This window comes from Castanea sativa, chromosome 4, assembly GCF_040712315.1.
Source record: "Castanea sativa cultivar Marrone di Chiusa Pesio chromosome 4, ASM4071231v1".
In the NCBI taxonomy this organism is placed as follows: Eukaryota; Viridiplantae; Streptophyta; class Magnoliopsida; order Fagales; family Fagaceae; genus Castanea; species Castanea sativa.
Window position 1 is genome coordinate 35,011,507 of NC_134016.1, and position 20,579 is coordinate 35,032,085.

At 32.9% G+C, this 20,579-nt stretch overlaps 1 protein-coding gene and 1 long non-coding RNA gene across 2 annotated transcripts; both read right to left on the minus strand.

The window, feature by feature from the left end:
• Positions 1–585: 585 nt before the first annotated feature.
• On the minus strand, positions 586–7,062 carry LOC142630524 (UDP-glycosyltransferase 83A1-like). The gene is made up of 2 exons (XM_075804514.1): positions 6,528–7,062; positions 586–1,650 (listed from the first exon to the last, which is right to left on the minus strand). The coding sequence occupies exons 1-2, from the start codon at positions 7,060–7,062 to the stop codon at positions 764–766; spliced, it is 1,422 nt and encodes a 473-aa protein (XP_075660629.1). The 3' UTR covers positions 586–763.
• A 10,076-nt stretch (positions 7,063–17,138) lies between these two features.
• Positions 17,139–20,049, minus strand: LOC142631423 (uncharacterized). The gene is made up of 6 exons (XR_012843608.1): positions 19,873–20,049; positions 19,654–19,785; positions 19,303–19,407; positions 18,962–19,204; positions 17,838–18,000; positions 17,139–17,476 (listed from the first exon to the last, which is right to left on the minus strand). It is a non-coding gene; the product is annotated as an uncharacterized LOC142631423 (long non-coding RNA).
• Between the last annotated feature and the right edge of the window lie 530 nt (positions 20,050–20,579).

Below are 20,579 nucleotides of genomic sequence, written 5' to 3' on the forward strand. Positions count from 1 at the left end.
CTAAAAAGTTGATAAGTAATAAGAACATTGAAAAAAAAAAAAAACATAGATAAGAACAAATCATAACATATACTGTATAAAAGTTTAATTTACAATATGAGATTTTTAGAAAGAAGTTGATAGCAACAATTAAGCTCTGTGTTTATCTAAAGAATTGATAAACCAATAGAGGAAAAGTCGAAAAGAGTTTTTATCTAATGAAGTGTGGGGGAAAACAAAAAACTAATCACAGTCAAAGATCTAGTCCCAAATTTTAAGGGTTTAGGGTTGGCTAGTCTAAGATCCATCCAAACTAAAATATTCAGAACCAACCATTTTTTTTTTTTTTGTGTGTAGATGAGCATTAACAATTAACAAAAATAGGTAACTTGCAAGGCAATTTAGCTTAAGCTGCATTACCACCACTCTCCCTTGGTGTGGTCACTCTACAAGTATAAATGCTTGTGAGGTGTGGGGGGGGCAAGGGCCGGGGTTCAAGTCTCCAGGAGGGAGCTTTACACACATATACACTTAGATTAGGCTATTGTAGAAATTCTATCTTGTATAAAATAAAAAATAAATAAAAAAAAGAAAGAAGCTTAAGCTGCATTTAAAGCTAGTTCAAATGATGCTAACATTGCAAGTCATTAACGCAATTCAAATCCTTACAGATGCACACACTTTTTCTTTCACTCTAAAGTTTTATTTTTTTCAGGAACACAATTCAAAATAATATTCAAACACACTTAAAAAAAAACAATGATAATGACACTTTTGAACACCCTTAATGCTTTATTTGTTCAATAAAGCTTTTGAAATTCTTAAAAGAAGATCCACCATCAGTTACACTCTTCTTAGCTACTTCCTTCAGCTTCAGTGCATTGATTTTTATACCATCATCAGAGAGCAGTGTTTCTATTTTCGTTTTGATTTCATGCCTCGTGATGAGCCCATTTTCATCCGGGTTCAACCCTAAACCAATCTTCCAAACATCACATATGTAACTCTTATTATGAAATTGATCTCCAAAGTAAGGCCAACATAGAAATGGGACTCCCATGCTTATACCCTCTAAGGTTGAATTCCATCCACAATGGCTTAGAAAACATGCAATAGAAGGGTGAGCTAACAAATTCTCTTGAGGTGCCCATTCAACAATCTTTCCCTGATCAACGATCCTCGTTCTAAACCCATCCAAGAATTCAGAATTCAGTCCCCCAATTACGTCTGACCGGACAACCCATAAAAATGGCTGGCTTATGAGTTCAAGACCGAGAGTTAGTTCATCAAACTGTTGCTGGCTGAAGGTTGCTGTGCTACCAAAGGCAACATAAATGACCGAACCCACAGCTTGTTTATCAAGCCAGCTTAGACAAGTTGAATCCTGAGGCCAAAAGCTTCCGGCATGACTGCCCAATTGATTGCCCAAAAGTAAGGGGCCAACAGGTATGATCCCAGGAATTAAATTGCAGGCCGGTGAGTCAAGTTCATAGAATGAGTTGCAGAGAAGCCAATTGGGTAGTCTGAGATAACGGTTCGCTATGAAAGCATAAGATTCAAAAAAACAATTTTGTGTCTTTGAGTCTCCTGGACAGCGCCAAGGCAAAACAGTGCTACTCCATGCCGGGATATCCTTTGACAACCAAATCAAGTTGTTTTCTATTGGAGTTCCTGCAGAGTGGTTCAATTATTTTGTTTCATCAAAATTAAACAAGTACCAACTACCAATCATATTAACCGCTAACCCATGTAATGCATGAGGAAGTTAAACAAAAAAATATATATGATACATATTTAATTGTTAAATATCATAAAATAAAAGGTCAAATAAGAAAATTTTTGGAAAAAAACATACCATGATAAGATCCCCTCCAATTTTTTCCAATTTGATTAGAGAAGATCATGCCTAATTTTATTAGGATTTGTTTTGTGTTGAATTGGTTTTTAATAAATAAAATAAAATAAAAAAGATGGTGAGTGTTCGATAGTTCAACTACTATAGTGGGAAAATGAGGGTTTCAAAAACTTGGCAACCCTAGAGGAAAGCAACAAGTCAAAACGCTTTCATTTTATAGGGAAAAAAACATTTTCTTCTTTTATGTTTGGGGTAGTTTACAATTTTCCCCGATATTTAAAACCAACTAATCTTCACTCTCTATTTTTCAAAAATAAGCAAATACCCCAATTTCATTATTCCATCAATTAAATTTAACAAAATATTTGGATTCCGGGAATATTCTATAGTGCAAAGTTTAACATGCCCTCAACTAAATATAAAAGTAGCCTAGTCTCAAATCCAATGCAGGTGAACTTAACCCAACCTGGGTAAATTAAACCCATGGCAAAACAACACTAGTTCAAACCAGCCTCTACCGACTCAATAATCACCAAACACACCTCAAGGAAATCTGAAGGAAATCCACCAGTGTGGACTTAACTGTCTATCAAGTGGACTACTCTATTTGTGAATTGGTGTTCTACTGGGTTAAAACCTAGAAAGTACAAACACTTCATTTGGGGTACCATACTCGTGTCGGACACGGGACACACCTGGGAAACTTATCTTTTGTTTCTTTTTAGTATTTGTCTTGAACAAGTCCAAATTCAGTAAGGATGTGGTGTAAAACCTATGTTTTACACCATCCAATAAGATATTGTCTCATCAAATTTTTACTTAAAACTCAATATATCCTACTACATATAATAAGATCTCAATTAACTCACAGTTAAGTTGGATTTTCAAATGGGTATTAGAATTGATCGAGTGTGGTTGTGCATATTCTTTAATATGTATTATGATGATGTGGCATGTTAAAATTGGAGGGGTAAAATTTGGGTTTTACACCACATCCTTATAGAATTTAATCTCATCTTGAACACTATGTAGTTATGTTTTATTTTACTCTTTTAGATCTTATCCTTGGTTTTTATTCTAATTTCTAAACATCATATATTAGCCATGAATTCACTTTATTATCCTTTATTACTCTTAAATTGATAAATATTTAATGCTTAACAATATTTAAAAATAAAAATATATTTAATAATTAATTAATATATGTATTCCTGTAGTATCCAAGTCCTAATTTTTCAAAAATTATCATATCACCATGTCGTACCTGTGCTTGTATCCATGTTCATACTTCATATGCAAAATTTGCCAAATAGCTAGCATGTTTTTAGAAAAAAATTAAGAAAGTAGCACACAGACGAAGTTAATTAGTTAAGCACACTATTTTTGGAACTCGAGTTTGACAAACTTGAGTTCCAAAAATAGTCTACTTAACTAATTAACTTCAGCCACATGCTATTCACCAAAAAAATTTATAAAATGTTACTATTCAACAAATTTTGCCATACTTCATAGGTTATAATGAGTGGTAACAATTACTAAAATTGAACAGGTTGTAAGATGAATTTACAAAGTGTGGGACTCGCATAAGGCTTCAGGTTAAACCAAGGCTCCAGGTTAAACCAAGGCTCCACATTGCTGCTTCCAAAAAAAAGTTGTAGCCTTTTTATGCATATGCTTATAATTATATACAGCATAAATTACAAACTACACCCCTAAATTTTGAAAGTCTTTGGATTTTACACACTGAAATTATATTTTATTTGCATTAGCAGCTCCTTTATCCATATTTTTCGTTATGAGTCACATAAATTTGACACGCGTGTTTAGTTTGTCTAATAAAATTAAGTCATGTCATTGTGTAGCCTGAAAAAACTTTAAATAAATAAAGTGATTTTAATTACTACACAATGGCTCAACAAAAGCTAGCATTGAGACTACAGACTACAAAAAGCGTGTGTCAAATCAGTGTGCGTAAGATACGGGTAGATGGGAATATGCGATCGGTGTCATAAATTTAGAGAATTAGATCCCAACCAGGTTGTTTAAACATTGGTTGTTCGGAAAATGTGGGAAAATGAAGGAAAGTGAGTTTTCAATGAATGAATTATGGGCATTTAACTTCAGCCCCATGCTATTCACTAACTACTAAGGTGGCATTTGGTACGGGGTAATGTTTTAGGATTCCCATGAATGTTTAAAGATTCACATGTTTGGTTGCAAATTACGCTAGGGAATCAGATGCCAGGGGAATCCTTAAACCCCTCTCAGTAGGAATGGGATTCCCTTTAAGACAGGTGGGAATCCAGATTCCCAAACTTAAAAGAAATTATATTTTTTATAAATTGACAATTTTAACCCTTTTTCCTTATCATTTAAGCAATTAAGATAAACTATAAAACAAATTATCAATATCTTCTCTCTTGTCTTTATCTTTTCCCGCCAAAACAACATAAACAGGATAAATAACTCTACTAATAGTTATTTTTGTATTATTCTTGTCATTTTGAAATGTTAGATCACAGTTTTAATGAATGTGTTGCTAATTGATAGTTTATATAATGTTTTTTATCTATCTATTTAGAGTAAGATATTTTTTTAAAGAACTAATTAATAGTTTATATTTTTTTTTTATTTAAAGGAAGATTTTTTTTTTAATGGGCTTGGTACTTCACATTCAAATCTAAGGACAAAATGGGAAAAACAAATAATTCATTTAAGATTCCTAGGAATACACCAAACATTATCATCTCACATTCCTGGGAATCTCCCAATGAAACCAAACATAGAAATAGCTACATTCCTAGGAATGTGATTCCTAGGAATCACATTCCTGGGAATCTAGATGCCAGGAGTAATGTGAATTCCCGTACCAAACGCCATAATAGAGCATTCTTATCAAACCTATCAAATGCTAAAAATTTTATTTTTTTAGCATTTGAAAGGTTTAAGCCTACTCCATCAAACCTTTCATATTGTAAAATTTTTTCAATTGATGAATAGTGTCATTTCATATTTGCACTATTCACCAATTGTAAAAATTTATATTACTTTTTTATTCGTGGAGCCCACTTTTATATTACTTTTAGAGAGAGGAAAAATAAAAAATTAGTGAAAAATAATAAAGAAACAATATTTAAATGAAATTGTAAAAAAATTAGAAGTTTTGATATAGGTTGTATTGTAAAGTGGTGTGTTATATGTTATAAACATAGGTTTTGAGAGGGTAAATACTAAATTTTTTAGAATGTTCGATAAGAATGCTCTAATCATGTCCTTTTTTTTTGTTTTTTGAAAAATTGCAGGATATGAGAGGGACACTTATCTTTTATTTCTTTATAGTATTAATCTTGAACACTTATCTAGTTATCTTTTATTTACTCTTTTAGATCTTACTCTTGGTTTATATTCTAATTTCTAAACATCATATATTACTCATAAAACCACTTTATTGTCCTTTATTTCTCTTAAATTGATATATGTTTAAATGTTTAACAATATTTAATAATTAATTTATATACGTATTCCCGCCTTATCCAAGTCCTAATTTTTCAAAAATTGCCATGCCACTATGTTGCACCTGTACGCGTATCCCAGTCCATACTTCATAGGTTACAATGAGTGGTATCAATTACTAAAAGCGATCAAGTTACAAGATGAAATCACAAAGAAAAAAAGTTTTAGCCTTTTTGTACCCATGCGTATAATTATATATAGGCTAAAGTACAGACTATACTCCTAAATTTTGAAAGCTTTTGAATTTTACACCTTAAAACCCCTTTATCTATATTTTCTGATAAATATCACATAAATTTGTCACACATATTTAGTTCATCTAATAAAATGATGTCAAATCATTTTTTAAGCTTAAAAAACTCTAAATAAATAAAGTGATTTAAAATAATTATCCTACAGTGGCTCAACAAAAGCTAGCACAGAGACTACAGACTACAAACAGCATGTCAAATCAATGTGTAAGATAAGGATAGGGGGGAATATGTGATCGGTGTCATAAAAAATTAGAGAATTAGACCCCAACTGGAATGTTTAAACGGGTTCCTTATTTGGTTGTTGGAAAAATGTGGGAAAATGAAGGAAATTCAGTTTTGAATGAATGAATTTTGGGTTTTTAATCCTAGTTTGCATCTGAGAAAGCAAAGAAAAAGAAAAGAAAATTACCAAAATAAACTAATTCTAAATATTTTATTTTATTTTATTTTTTAAACTAAGGATATTTGGCAGCTTAATTATCTAAAAACTAATATTTTAACCATTAGTTATGTTAGCATTTTTTTTTTCTTATTCACTACTTAACTGTATGGATTATTTTGACATAATACTAAAAAGTTAGAAAATAAATTGATATGTTTGAAATGTTAGTGACTAAATTCATAATTTACCCTAATTTTAATCGTTAGCAAAAATATCGTCTTATTTAATATATATTTTATGATAATAGATGAATAATAACAATTTTAAATTTCTGTTCCTTCAAAAAAAAATTAATAATAATAATAATAATTTCTGTGGACTACTATATCTTATGCCTTATTTCTCCTTTCCTCTCCTATTCCATATATTAAGCACTGAAGATGCTTGATTATGAGTTATTCAATAAGCTCCCAACATGTAAAGAAAAATCTATTTGATAACATAAACTAGTTGAGATTGAAAATAGCAGCGAGCTAGATTTTACCTTTAATATCTATTATTCCCTCCTCAATAAGCTTCGGAATATGTAATGCAAATGCCAAGGTTCCTGGTCCAGCAGGCCAAACTGAAGCCCTTTTAATTCCCATCTTCTCAGCAACTTCTAGTGCCCACCCAACCGTTGTATCAGCAATGATACAACTGATCTGATCATCATCATTTGACTGGTTAATTTTCTCAATCAAGTCCTTCAAATGGCCTGGCATCACTTTTTCAACACTTTCTATCAGCTTAGGAATATCATTTCGATCATCCCCAGGTTCTAGTCCATCTGGGATTGAGACCAGTCTTATTGGGCTCTTCTCTTCACTCTTCACTGCCATTGAAGCTGTGAGTTTTGCATGTATGAACTCAGTGTAAACAAATGTGACATTGATCCCATGATCAACGATCTTGTGTGACAACTTCATTAGAGGGGCAACATGACCCTGTGCTGGAAATGGGATGACTAGCACGTGTATTGGTTGCCTCTCAATTACACCTTGGCCACAGATTATCAAACCTTTGATCCTAAAACACATTTCTGTCGGTCATTTTGTTGATTTGCTCAATGTCAGCGTATGGCTTGAATTATGCCACGTTGACAGCCCGAAAGGTTTTGTTTTCTTTACTTTGTACGTAGTAGCAAAAGTTTATCATGGTGGACCATATGGAACTTTTTTCTTTTTTTAAGTAAAGACGATAGACTTAATATTTGATAGTTTGAAAAGGAGAGGAGTGTTAATTGAGAAAGATTTCATAACAAAGGCAAATCACACAGATGCTGCCTCTCCCATGAGTCATAGGATCCTTTCCCGTTTCTTTAGCTCATGTATGTGTATATATCAGTACCTATTGGATCTGTAAATGTACTGTAAACGAAAAAAACTTCTGCAACATACCTAATTTATTATGATAGAGTTGATGAAAGACTCTTGAAATTTACTTCAAGATTTTATTACGATGGAGTGTTGGAGTATTTTAATATTAATTAATTAAAAAAAATTACAACATATATGTAAAAAATGTAAAAATGTGGAAGTGAATATAAAAGTTGAACAGTTAATGAAAATATTTAATCCTACATTAAAAATGAGAGTAATTATTTTGTTCTTTTTAATTGTAGTGATTAATGGGCTAATATGAATTGACTCAGATATTGGGTCAGATACATGCGCAAGAGGAAGGTTACAAGTCTTAGCCAAGACTTGAATCTCCTAAAAGAAAGCGTGTTTGCTCCAACATAAAAATGACAGAATTAAGTAGTTAATATATAACATAACTGAACTCAAACGCATATGCTTAAGCTTTTAGGTTAGGTGGTCCTATATGTTATATTAATTACTCAACTAACTTAAACTTTAGCTATTTTCCTTTTGTTATACATGTTTAATGGGTGCTCAAGCAAGGCAAATTAATCTGCCTGTTTAATTACACTTAGTTACTATAAGCTTTCAAGGCAAGAATATTCTCGTTACTCATGAAGGCATCTTTTTCATTTTAGTGCATTAGTAAAGTTTTAGCTACATTCATCAAAACTATCTTTGACTAATGGTACTATACGCAAAGATTGTTTTGATGAATGTCGCTAAAACTTTATTAATGCACTATCATTATATTGGACCACCTAGAGCAGATGCTTTGTTAATTATCTGAGACAGTCTCATTACACCAATCTATCAATAAATGTGCCAAAGAACTCTTAGAGAGTGTTTGATTTAGCGAATTTTTTAATTCAAAACTCAGTTTCCAACTACCAAAACTTAAATTTGTCGGCTCTACCGGTACAAGAGTTGTTTGGTAAATTGTCTTATTCAATTCTCATTACTCATAACTATTTTGAGTTATGAGTATGAGAATTGAGAACAACTTTTTGATGTTTTTTCAAATTTTGAGTTATGAGTTAAGTGGCATTTTGATAATAACAAGTGATGAGTAGGAAGCATTTTGATAACTCATAACTAGACTTGTCGCACTCAAAAGTCAGACCAAAGGCTCCTTTTTTTTTCTTCACGCCATTTTTTTTTCTCTCAGCTTCTTCTTTCTTTCTTTCTTTCTTTTTCCCTAGAAAAAGCTGCATTCCCTTACCCACAAGAATTATATATGTGCACGCACGGTGCATTTATCACTGTTTCTGTTGAAGGCTATACTTGTGCTTTCTTTGGCAGCCCTTTGGGAGGACTAGACCAAAGCACTTCAGCTAGGACCAAAACTCGTCAACAGTTTAAACTCATGTAACTAGAATTACTCGCGTAATTAGTAATTCTTTAAAGTATGTTATGGAATATGGACGCAAAGTACATCGAAAATAGACAATAGGGGTGTTTCCAATTGGTTTTGGTCGGTTTTTTTTTAACTGGCCAACCGAAACCGAAATTTTCGTTTCCAAAGTTGTCAACCGAAACCGACCTAAATAGTCGAAACACCGTCGGTTTCGGTTTGTTTTGGTTTCAGTCGGTTTTTCGGTTGGTGTTTGGTTTCAGTCAACATCACAGATTCACAGTCACAAAAAGAAAAAAACAACTCAACATCACATGGGGTTATCGATTTTTCAATAAGAAAATAACAACTCAAAATCACAATCACAGATTCACAGAAAATAGCATTGATTTAGTATTAAACAAAACCCAAAATACAAAAAAGTGAGAGGGTTATCGAGAAATGTCAAACTGAGAATGAAAAGATCAAGCCGGCTTGGGGAGGCCGGCATGTGGAGGTGGCGACAGAGGCTGATTCGTCTGGAGGCGACGGCAGTGGAACTACAAGGGTACAAATGGCATTTTGAGAAGAAGTCAAATCCCGAGTGGAACCAGGTGTTCGCTTTCTCGAAAGATCGGCTTCAATCTTCGGTGCTTGAAGTTACTGTGAAAGATAAGGATCTTGTCAAGGATGATTTCATTGGCCGGGTTCTGTTTGATCTGAATGACGGAAAGAGAGAGATGGGGAGGAAGAGAATGACTAGAGAGGGAAAGGGGAGAAGAGCGGCTGTTGTTAAAGAAAGTGAAAGGCAAATGCTGAAAATAGGATTAATAGGGTTATAAAGCAAACCCCAAAACGACGTAGTTTTGCTAATAAGAAGAGGAAAAATAAAAAGGCCATAACTAAGGGTCGAACCTGGGCTGATTGGAGACAAGCCCGTGTCCTTGCCGCTAGGATACCATGAACTTTGTTGAAATAATTTGTACAAATTATTATTTAATATATTTCGGTTCGGTTCTGTCGATTCGGTGTATTAGAATTTGCCACCAAAAACCGAATTGAAATTTTCAGTTTTTTATATAATGAAACCGAAACCAAAACCGAACCGAAATTTTGCATCAGTTCGGTCGATTTGAAGCGGTTTTTTTTGGTTCGTCGGTTTTCTACACACCCCTAATAGACAGTTTAAAACTCTTGCAATTTGATGTTTCCAAAGGCATCCGACATCTAAAAAAACAAGGAGTGCCCGCATCAGACACCACAATCACAGAACAAAAATTATAATAAAGTAAATAATCTTTTGTGCCTCAACTGGAAGAGTACATATCAGACAGCCTAGCTGAAACATGTAGTGTGGAAATTTTGTATTAATTAAAGAAACGGGCATACTTTCAGTGATGTTTCCTTGGAAACAATTGTCAACAATGAAGTTTTAAGGAAAAACAAAGATTTAATGGTGTTGGGAATAATACACAAAGTAATAAAGGAAGAATAAGGATATCACAAAAGACAAACAAAAATAAATGATTTGGAGACACAAAATTGTTATCCTTAGACAATATTTGCCCTCAAACTCTTGTTGCTAAAGGGTTATCGTAAATTTATCTACAGGATACAACCAAGTTATTGAGTTCTACAAATAACAATTCTGGAGAATAACCACAAGATTTCAACTGAACACAAGCTTCTATTTATACCTATAGGGTTATATTTCATCAAAAAACACATATAAAGAGTTAACATAAAACTGTTCACAAGGCTTGAAACCTCTTCAAACTTTTTGAACAGTCACTAGAAAATTCTGCAAAAACTTCAATTATTTTGAGTTTCGATCAGTCGAAAGTTCCTTTCGTTTGATCAAATGCTCTTTTTGATCAATCGAATAGCGATTGAATCAAGCAAAGACTCCAGGATAGATTTCCTTACCATTTCAATCGATCAAACAAAAATTTCGACCAATCGAAAATACTGAATTTCGAATTTTCACTTAGAAAATTCCAGAATTTGAATTTTCACTTTATCGACTTTATGAAACAATACTCTCCAAACTCAAACATCATTATGACAACCTATCCATATATATACCTATATATACAACAAATGGCACTCTAGCATTCACAGTGTGTATAATAGAAAAATATGTAAAATTTATATAGTTTTGCCTAAAAATAATTCACATCAATCTGTATAAATTTACAAATTTGCTATAGTAATCGTGTAAATTTACAAATTTACTACAGTAATCGTGTAAATTCACACTGGCACTATTCATTTTATATTTAATTATTTATTCTTTCTTTACATTCCTCGAGGACGAAGGATGAAAGTGGATGATGATTGTTATGTGTGAACTGTGAAGAAAAGGAAACAATAAAAAAATAAAATAAAAAAATATTTTAATGAAATATAGTGCAAAATAGATAATACGTAGAGTGTTTTGAAAAGTAAGTATGTAAACATAATTTTTTGCATAAGCTAATGCAAATGCTCAATCCTTGTTGCGAATTTTTTTTCTTAAACACCAAAAATAATTGGAAAGCCCAACCCAAAACCCTATCCAAGTATGGATCTTGGAAGCTAGTGGGGCAACACAACTCAGTACTCGTTTTTGAAGCTTCGAGTAAAAAAAAGGTCTAATGAAACAAAACGTAAAGCAAGTATGATGATATGAAAAAATGAGTGGAATAACTGAGGATAATAAAATGAAGAATGTACTGATGGCTAATTTTCCTTGCTTCCTTTTTTAACATCCCTTGTCACTTGTGTGTGTGTATATATATATATATATATATAGCTTCTGGGAATCATAGAAGTAGAAACAGAGGTTTTTATCTTCTTTTGGGTGCAAACATGAGACAGATAGGTGCTATTTAATTAGGTTCTCATTTTATGCTTAGTTAAAGGATTAGGCCGCTGTAATTACTTTTCAGATTAAGTGTGTTGGGCTTACCACAAACTGTGGTTGGCCTAGCCCAACCAACTAGTACTCATTTATTCGACCTAAGGGGCCAATGATTGTATAAAATATAAATATATTTATGGTGCGTTTGAATGGCAAGATTTGAGCATATGGATTTTTATTTGAGTTATTAAAATTCAAATATCTTATTTGGATCATTTTAAAAGATCATTGGATTTGATAAATGCACTAACGATTTAAGAGATCTAAAATCATTGGATTAGAAATGGCATCTAAAATCAATGATTTAAAATCAAGGTATTTAAAATTTATTGATTTAAAACTCAAATCCAAATCCAAATTCATATTTTCAAACGCAACCTTAGTTCACTAATAGCCCAACCCACAAAAATAAGCCCTTAACAATTCTAGTCCCAAAATTTTAGCGTTAAGGGTTGGCTAATCTAAGATCCACCCAAACTAAATATTCAAAACCAATCATTTCTTGTAAATGAGCATTAACAGTTTACACCATGTGGTGTTTGTTTTACACAGTTCCACACACTGTTTTTATAACTTGAAAACGTGGCTCGTTATAACACAATGTGTTTTGTAAAACAAGTTTTTTCCTAAAAAAATTAAGTAACATTCTCAATAACCAAATGAATAAGCTGACCTATTTTTTAAAAAAAATAAAAAAGGCCATATATATATATATATATATATATATATATATATATATATATATATATATATATATATATATTTCAATAGACAATACATGGGAGGAACTCCGCACTGCATTTCGTCATTCAGCAGTACTTAAAACAAGGAAACACTTTAGGGATGCATAGGACTACACACTTTTCCTTTTCCTAAGGAAACACTTTATTTATCCATTTCATCCATCTCAACATCATCATCATCATCATCTCACAGATTTGGATCAAAACATCTGATTTTTTATTAACCAACCCTCCATTCTTCTCCTCACCTTATACACCAATCCACTCACATTAGGCGCAGCATCTATATAAGGGATTTGGCCTTGATGCAATATAGCATTCTCAACTCCTTGCCAAAAAAAATGTATGTGTTTATACTTTATTTTTGCAAAAGATTAAAGCATATATATGATCCTGCTAGTAGTTGAGAAAGTACTAAATTATCACGGTAAGGTAATACTTAATTCAATTTCTCTTTTTCCAATGTTAAGGTTTTAAATAATTACATCTTTTCATATAAAACTAGATGATGTCTCGCGCGATGCGCAGACACTTTGCAATTTCATATGGAAATAATTTTTATGTTTTCTTTTTAAGACGCATATAACATATAGAATATTCATTTTGTTGTTTATAGTATTTATGTTTTCCCAAACTATTGTCGAATGCTTTAAAGCTCCCTTTTCTTAATTCATATTTATAATTTTTCTTATTCTAGAAGTAGTTCCAAACTATTGATTGGCTTTAATTTACTAAAATTGATATATGAGATTGAAATTGTATAGTTCTTAGGCATTCCTAGGAGACCATATCATATTATAAATTTAATATTAAAAATAATATGTAGAAAAACCGGAGCTAAATCGCAATTACAGTATTCAGAATAAGGTATAATGAAAATACTTACTTTCCAAACTGATGGTATGCCCTTTTCTTTAATTAGTTTTGTTAGAGTATCCGTGCAATTATCCTCAATGTTCATATTCAAAATATTTTTATTATTTAATAGATTTTTGAAGCAAGCTCCCAAGCGTTCAAATATAGTATAAGGAAATTCAACAATATATATATAGTATAAGGAAAATTGCAGAAAAAAAAAAAGAAACTAAAAGATTTTGTATGATTTTTTAAATTCATATAAAATAACTTCATGTTAACTATTAACAAATTTTCACAAATCTATTAAATTATGAACCTCATTCATAATTTTAAATACAATTATAATAGTTCACACTAATAAGGGAAAATTTTTATTTTATTTATGTGTGTGCAATACAATACATTAGTATCAAAGTAAAAGTAAAAAAATACAAAAAGACTAACGTGGAGAATAAGTAAAAAAAAAGTGAAATAAGGGAAATATCCAGTCCCACAATGACCTTTGACCTTTGCATCAAAACCACAAGTTGTTCACATCCTTTCTAGTTTGAAGAATCTCATATGTGCATATGAGTTAGGATGATGTAAAAGACTATGGGCAGGGGTATATAAAGGAGTAGAAGTGCAAGAGGTGAAAACCTAAGGAGAAAAAAGTAGTCTTGAAACGATGTACCTAAGAAAATAAAGAGTCATTATCTTTTATTTGGTGTTTATTTAGTAAATAAAGAGTACTTATGTTGGTGAGAGATAGAGGAATGGTCTTGAAATGATGAACCAACGAAAACAAAAAGTCCATATCTTTTATTGCAAGAGAATCCTCAAAGAGAGCGCCACTTGGCAAAGCTTCATGCTCTCTCAAATGAGGTCTCTCCTTTTATATATATATATATATATATATTGATGATTGTATAATGCTTAATGAAATATTTTTTATTGGATATCTAAAAACTGTCTTTCATGAAGCAAATGGCATGGCAGATGAACTAGCAGGAAGGGGATAAGAGCACCAATGAAGTGTTAGAGAATATAATAAATGTCCAAATTTTGTTTATGTAAAATATGTGTGTGATATTTTACAACTAGGCACTTCTCGCGAGTGCCCAATTGACAATATTTGTAACAGTGCTCCTTAGTTAATACATAAATCCTCTATTTTATAAAATTTTAAAAAAAATTTAAAAACTTTCCATATAATAAACTATTAAACTTATACCTTTCTCATCTTATAAAGATAACTTTTATCTCCTTGAAAAGTCCAACCTCATAAATATTACAATTTAATATATATATATATATATATATATATATATATATATATATATATAAAGAGAGAGAGAGAGAGAGAGAGAGAGAGAGAGAGAGAGAGAGAGAGAGAGCTAAAAATGCAAATTCACCCTCTAAATTTGACTGAAATTCGTTTCAGTCCTCTAACTTTACTTTTTTTTAATTGAGTTCTCTAAATTTCAAATTCATTTATTTCAGGAAATTCTTGAGATTCCATTAAAATTTGTCGTTAAATACGTAATTAACTATTGAAAACGGTTACCTTTTCCTTTATTTGGATTATTTTAAAGGGTAAAATACAATTAACACTCTTAAGATTTGGGTTAATGCTCCTTATCTCTTCCTTCGTCCCCTCTGTGTGTGTGTGTGTGTGTGTGTTTCTCAAAAAAAAAAAAAAAAAGATTTGGGTTAATGCTAGTTATGTCCAAAACTTTTCAAAATGAACCAACTTAATCCCTAAACCCAACTTGGACCCAAAATTGTTACTCATTTTTTTTTCCTCTCTCTCTCACGGTGATTAGGGATCAAGTTGGTGGGTTTTGAACCAAGCTAATATTAGCCCAAATCTTAGAGGCATTAACTGTATGTTACTCAATTTTAAAATTAAGTAAAGAGAGGTATTGTATTTACAATTTAAAATTTTTTAATATAAGTGGAACTTCTCCTCCAAACTTGTCCAATTTAGGGGGGTTTTTTTTAGAATAAGTAATTTTGGGGAATCAAAAATGAGAAACACTACGTCCACAATGTTTTTACAATAATTTCACAACAAATCTTAAGTAGCAAGTTAATACTAGTAGGCAAAAAAGTAACAACTTGATACATAAAATTTATTATAAAAATGTTGTGAACCTAACATTCTAGATTTTTTTTCACTAATTCTTAAGTTGGCATAACAAAGTAAGAGAGAGCCCAGCACAAGAAAACAAACAAACCTAAACTTGAATGGAAAAAAAGTGTCATATCTCATTTCTGCCAATTTGTCAAAAAAGAATACATACCGAACCTAAAACTTGAATGGAAAAAAAGTGTCATATCTCATTTCTGCCCATTTGTCAAAAAAGAATACATACCGTACCTGTCAATATACTTTTGAAGGGAGCCCCATATAGACGCAAAAAAAAATGGTACTTTCCGAGACTTGGCCAGGAACTTGGTACTTCTTCAAGTTTTTGCTTTGTTTTCGGTTTTATTTATGGCTCATTTTGGGTTGTAAGACATTGGTGGATGGTACATGGAGATGAATATTTTTCATCCACTGAAACAACAGAAGTTGAATAGAAGAACAAATTTTGCCACTGCACTTAATTCAGAGTTAATTTTGTAAACCAAAACCACAAGACATCACTTGCCACTAATCCTAAATTCATAAAGTTCTCTTTACATTTTGCCCTAAAGTAGGGTCCCAGACTTTTAGCCCTTTTTCACACAAATTTCAAAGAACGCATCATTCACAAACAGTTTGTGGTTGAATTAATGCTTTTATATCCACCCTCCTGTCCACACCTTTTTTTTACCCACTTTCAATACTTCTTACTCTGTCTTCATGTGCCGTTATCTTTTCTTCTTTTTACAAATAGATTCAGTTAATGTATACCTTTCGAACATATATTAGTCACCAATTTTATGAAAATTTTTATTGAAAATTGATAAAACTGTCAAAAAAGATAGTTACTGAAGAGGGTAAAATGAAGTTGACGGATCTAGCTGTGACAATGTGATGCTGGCCGGATGAAAGACGACGGATATAAAATGCTTGGACAAATAGTGGACGGATGTAAGGAGCCACGTGGCAGACACCTGTTTTGGTTGGGCTCCAAGAATCCTTAGATGGAATTGACTTGCATCTCACATTAGGTCAGATGGGGTTTTACTTGATCTCCACGCAAAAGTGTGTAAGGAGAGAGTTCTTGTGCCACACGCTTAACCTTAATCGCGAAGACTCCTATAAAGAAAAGAACTCTAAGAAGTATGCAAGATGGGAGAGGTTCTATCCTAGAAGGAAAAGACTTCGTGGCCAAGGCACGGATGTTAACCCTACACTACTATAAATACCCTAAAACCCTCACAAATCAAGGTACGCATTATTCACTCAACTCTGGCACTCTAGGGTTGCGAAAAAGTTCTAACTTGACCTTCGAAGGGTTTTTGGCCAGCACCACACCGGTGCTCTCTGTTAGGTCTTTTCTTTTTGTTGTGCAGGTATTGTTTCGACCTTGTGAGAACTGTGTAGTTTACTGGTGATTTTTTGGCATCATTAGTTACTGTTTTATTTTTTCATTAAAAAATTTCCTAAAATAATTTACTGGACATACGTTAGTAAAACTCTTTACAAATCTATGATAATTCATTTCCCTTTTTTCAATGAAGTTTTTTTAGTCGGGATTTAAGTAATAACATCCTTTGTGACAAGTTGCAATCCCACGTCCACCTCTACCTCCCCCTCCTCCCTACTATCTACCTATCTCAAAAAAATAAAGTAAAGTTCCTTCATACACCCAAAAAATAAAGAGGCTGATTTCTGCTGTCACTGGATACCTAAGGGCATTGCATTTGACAAACTTCCAAGTAATTATAAAAAATAAATAAAAACACAGATACTTGGGAATAATAAAAATAACGATAAGCCTTGTACAATATTCTTCGACCATCACAAAGTACCCATTACTAATTTTAGTAGTCATTACAAATAATAAGAGCTAACTCAAAAAAAAAAAATCAAAATTAATTTAGGGGAAAAAATGATGGAGAACACTGATTCAGTTCACAACATCTCCTCCTACATAATAAAATACTTATCCTTATTCATATACATAGACACGTTAAGAGTAACAAACTTTGCAAAATGGGGGAAAACGGGAGCCACCATTTTCTTTTGCTACAACTAACAGTCTTATCAACAATATGCAATGGTTATCCCAACCCCAATTGCAAAGGTGGCTCATCTCTGATTCATTCTCAAATGTTCAGCTGAAACAATGTAAGAATATGACTCAAAATCATAGCCCCTAAAAGAAATTCACAAAAAAAAAAACCATATGCTAAATAATACAACCTTTACTTTTACCTAGTACAAGGAGATATATTACTTTTTACATAGTTCCCTATGAAACAATAATATGATAAGAAAAATAATGCAAAAAACAAAATATTTTATAATCAAGACAAAGAAATGAACAGTTATTCAAGCAAGGATTTTCCATGAAATCAATAAACTCTTCTTACAAAAGGCAATTATGTACTTTCTCCATCTCCAACAGTTTCAACTGTGAGAGCAAGCATGACAAAAATTATGAAAAAGAAGTTTACTGTACATAAATGAGATACTCACTTATGGAATTCTTTTCTGAAGCAAGTTTCATTCCTCATCACTATCATAAACAACTGCCATTCGGCGATGGGATGTAGTCTTTCTTGGAGGAGAGTCCTCATCTGACTCAATCCCCTTGCGCTTCGAGACTGCCTCCAAACTCCCTACCCTTCTGTTTTGGCTCCTGAAAATATCCAAAAAGCAGGATGAAGTATAAAAAGAATAAAAAATAAACTTTATTTCATAACATTGCAATATCTCCTTACATGGAATTTTTATAAAGAGGACAATGTGTGCATTCCACACCATGACAATCTTAGGGATGATCACCCAAAAAGAGATCATATATGTATTACAAATTGCAATAAATAAGGATGAAAAACTTAACCATCTGGCACAACCATTTCCTTTCAGGGTTAACATCATTGTACCACCTAGAGCAGATAATTTGTTAATTATATGACATTGGACAGTCTCATAACACCAATCTATCATCATCAGTGCCAAAGAACTCTTAGGTTCCACAGAAAAAGCTGCATTCCCTAGCCACATGAATTATATGCATAGTGCATTTATCACTGTTTCTGTCAAAGGTTCAACTTGTATTTTCTTTGGCAGCCCTTCCAGAGGACTAGACCAAAGCAGTTCACACTAGGACCAAAACTCGTCAAGAGTTGTTCAGTGCTGCTCGAGGATGCATGCTAAGGAATTTTCAGATTAGATGCAAAATGAAACATAACACCTGGTGTCTATTGACACGTCAAATCCCGTTGACCAAATATAAAAAATACTCGCACAATCTATGGCCTAACTATCATACTGACAGACAGCCAGTTGTTCTAGTCAATTATTACAGCAGGCATGAAGAAATATTAGAGTCCTAAAACAATCAATGGTAATTCTTTAAAGTATGTTATGGACACAACAGTACATCTAAAATAGACAGTTTAAACTCAGGAAATTTGAAGTATCCAAAGGCATCCGACATATCAAAAACAAAAATGCCCGCATCAGACAGCACGATCATAAAACAACAATTATTAAGTAAATAATCTCCTGTTCCTCAATTGGAAGAGTACATACCAGAGAGCCTAGCTGAAACATGTAGTATGGAAATTTTAGATTAATCAAAGAAACAGGCATACCTCAGCCTCCTCCTCCTCTTCCTCCTCCAATGCTTCATTCACTTCTGCCTCTTGTTCATCATGTTCTTCCTCTTCTTCCTCGTCTTCATACTCTTGCACCGGCTCCTCAGCTCTTTTACATGGGGGAGACCTCTCCTCATACTCGGACTCCTCTCGTTCACTGTCAGAGAAATCCACTGGGCGTCGAGAAGATTTAGCAGTTGGCAGAGATGACTTGCGAGGGATGTCTTTTGGTCCCTGTGACTAGAACACCGAAAGCGAAACTTTGTCTTAGCAGAAAAAATAAATAATCACCTTTTCTTTGGGTGGGGGGAATCACTTAAGAGATCAAGTCATAAGACCTTTTTAGCATTTAGAATGCGTTTCTCAGCTCGGGCTTCAACTTCCAAATCTTCCTCAAAGCGGCGGCGAGAACGTCTTGAATCATAATAATCTGTCTCATCATCCTAAAAATTGGTGCACAATTAGGAGAATTGGTTCAGGCTTGGACAGACATATATATATATAGAAAAATACTCCAGAATACTACAGGAAGATGAAGACTATAGGCTTTTCCATGCCTAAAACAATGTTTCTCGTCTACAAGGTGAAAAGTACCAGTCAAATAATAAAATTCCATAGATGAAGGAGGAAAAGGCAAGTGTTTTAACTTTTTCATCTATTTCCCATTCATTGTAAGAGTAAGAGCTGACCTCATGAAGAGCATCCTCCAAGAACCTGGGAGAAAGTTGGCGCCTCCTGTCTACAGTTGGAGTATATTTCCGGTTCACTTTTTCCCTCTTCCGATTAAGAAGTACATTAGCTCTGATGTTTTGACTTTCAGCCTACAAACTAGAAAAATGGACAAATGAAATTCATGATTCTCAATATAAAGCACACACCACTACTTAATGCAATTAATTAGTAATTACCTTTTCTTTTTCCTCTTTTTTCCCTCTCAGGATCAATGTCAGTGATGCAGTTCTTAACCTTATAAACCTTTTTATGCCTTGAGTCAACAAGAGCAGTCAGCAGTCTATGAGAATTTGATGACAAAGATGATGGCATAAACCTCATCTTTTTTAAAATCCTTCCTTGAGATTGGAGAATTCCCTGAAAGCAAAGGCATTTAAGGATTCAAGAAATCATGCAGTTCAAAACAGGACATGGAGAGAGCTGTGAACGGTTGTAACGAAAAGTAAAAAATAAGTGATGACCCTACAAGAAATCACATACAAGGTCTTATATTACAATGGTCAAGCTTGGTGGGCAAGATTCAGGGTTCAGAACTGGAACCCATAATCAACTGCATCTATTCGGTATTTGGTATGCATATATAGCATGATCTTGTTCAAAAAGGCTAAACTCTATTCCCGCTGATATACAGATGACCCTAAATTACTATATTCTTGTCCTGCACGTACATTGCATTTAATTCTGTAAAAGAACATGAGAGGGCTTCTATAAAATCAACTTCATCATTTCTGCCCCCTAGCATCTAGTTGACAGGAACCCCAGTCCCTGGAATAAAATTTATGTCCAATAATAGTAAAAGCAGCCTAGAGGGGACATATTGCCAATAAACCCTAGCCCATGATTAAGGGTAATCTAAGATCCATCCAAACTAAAATATTCAAAA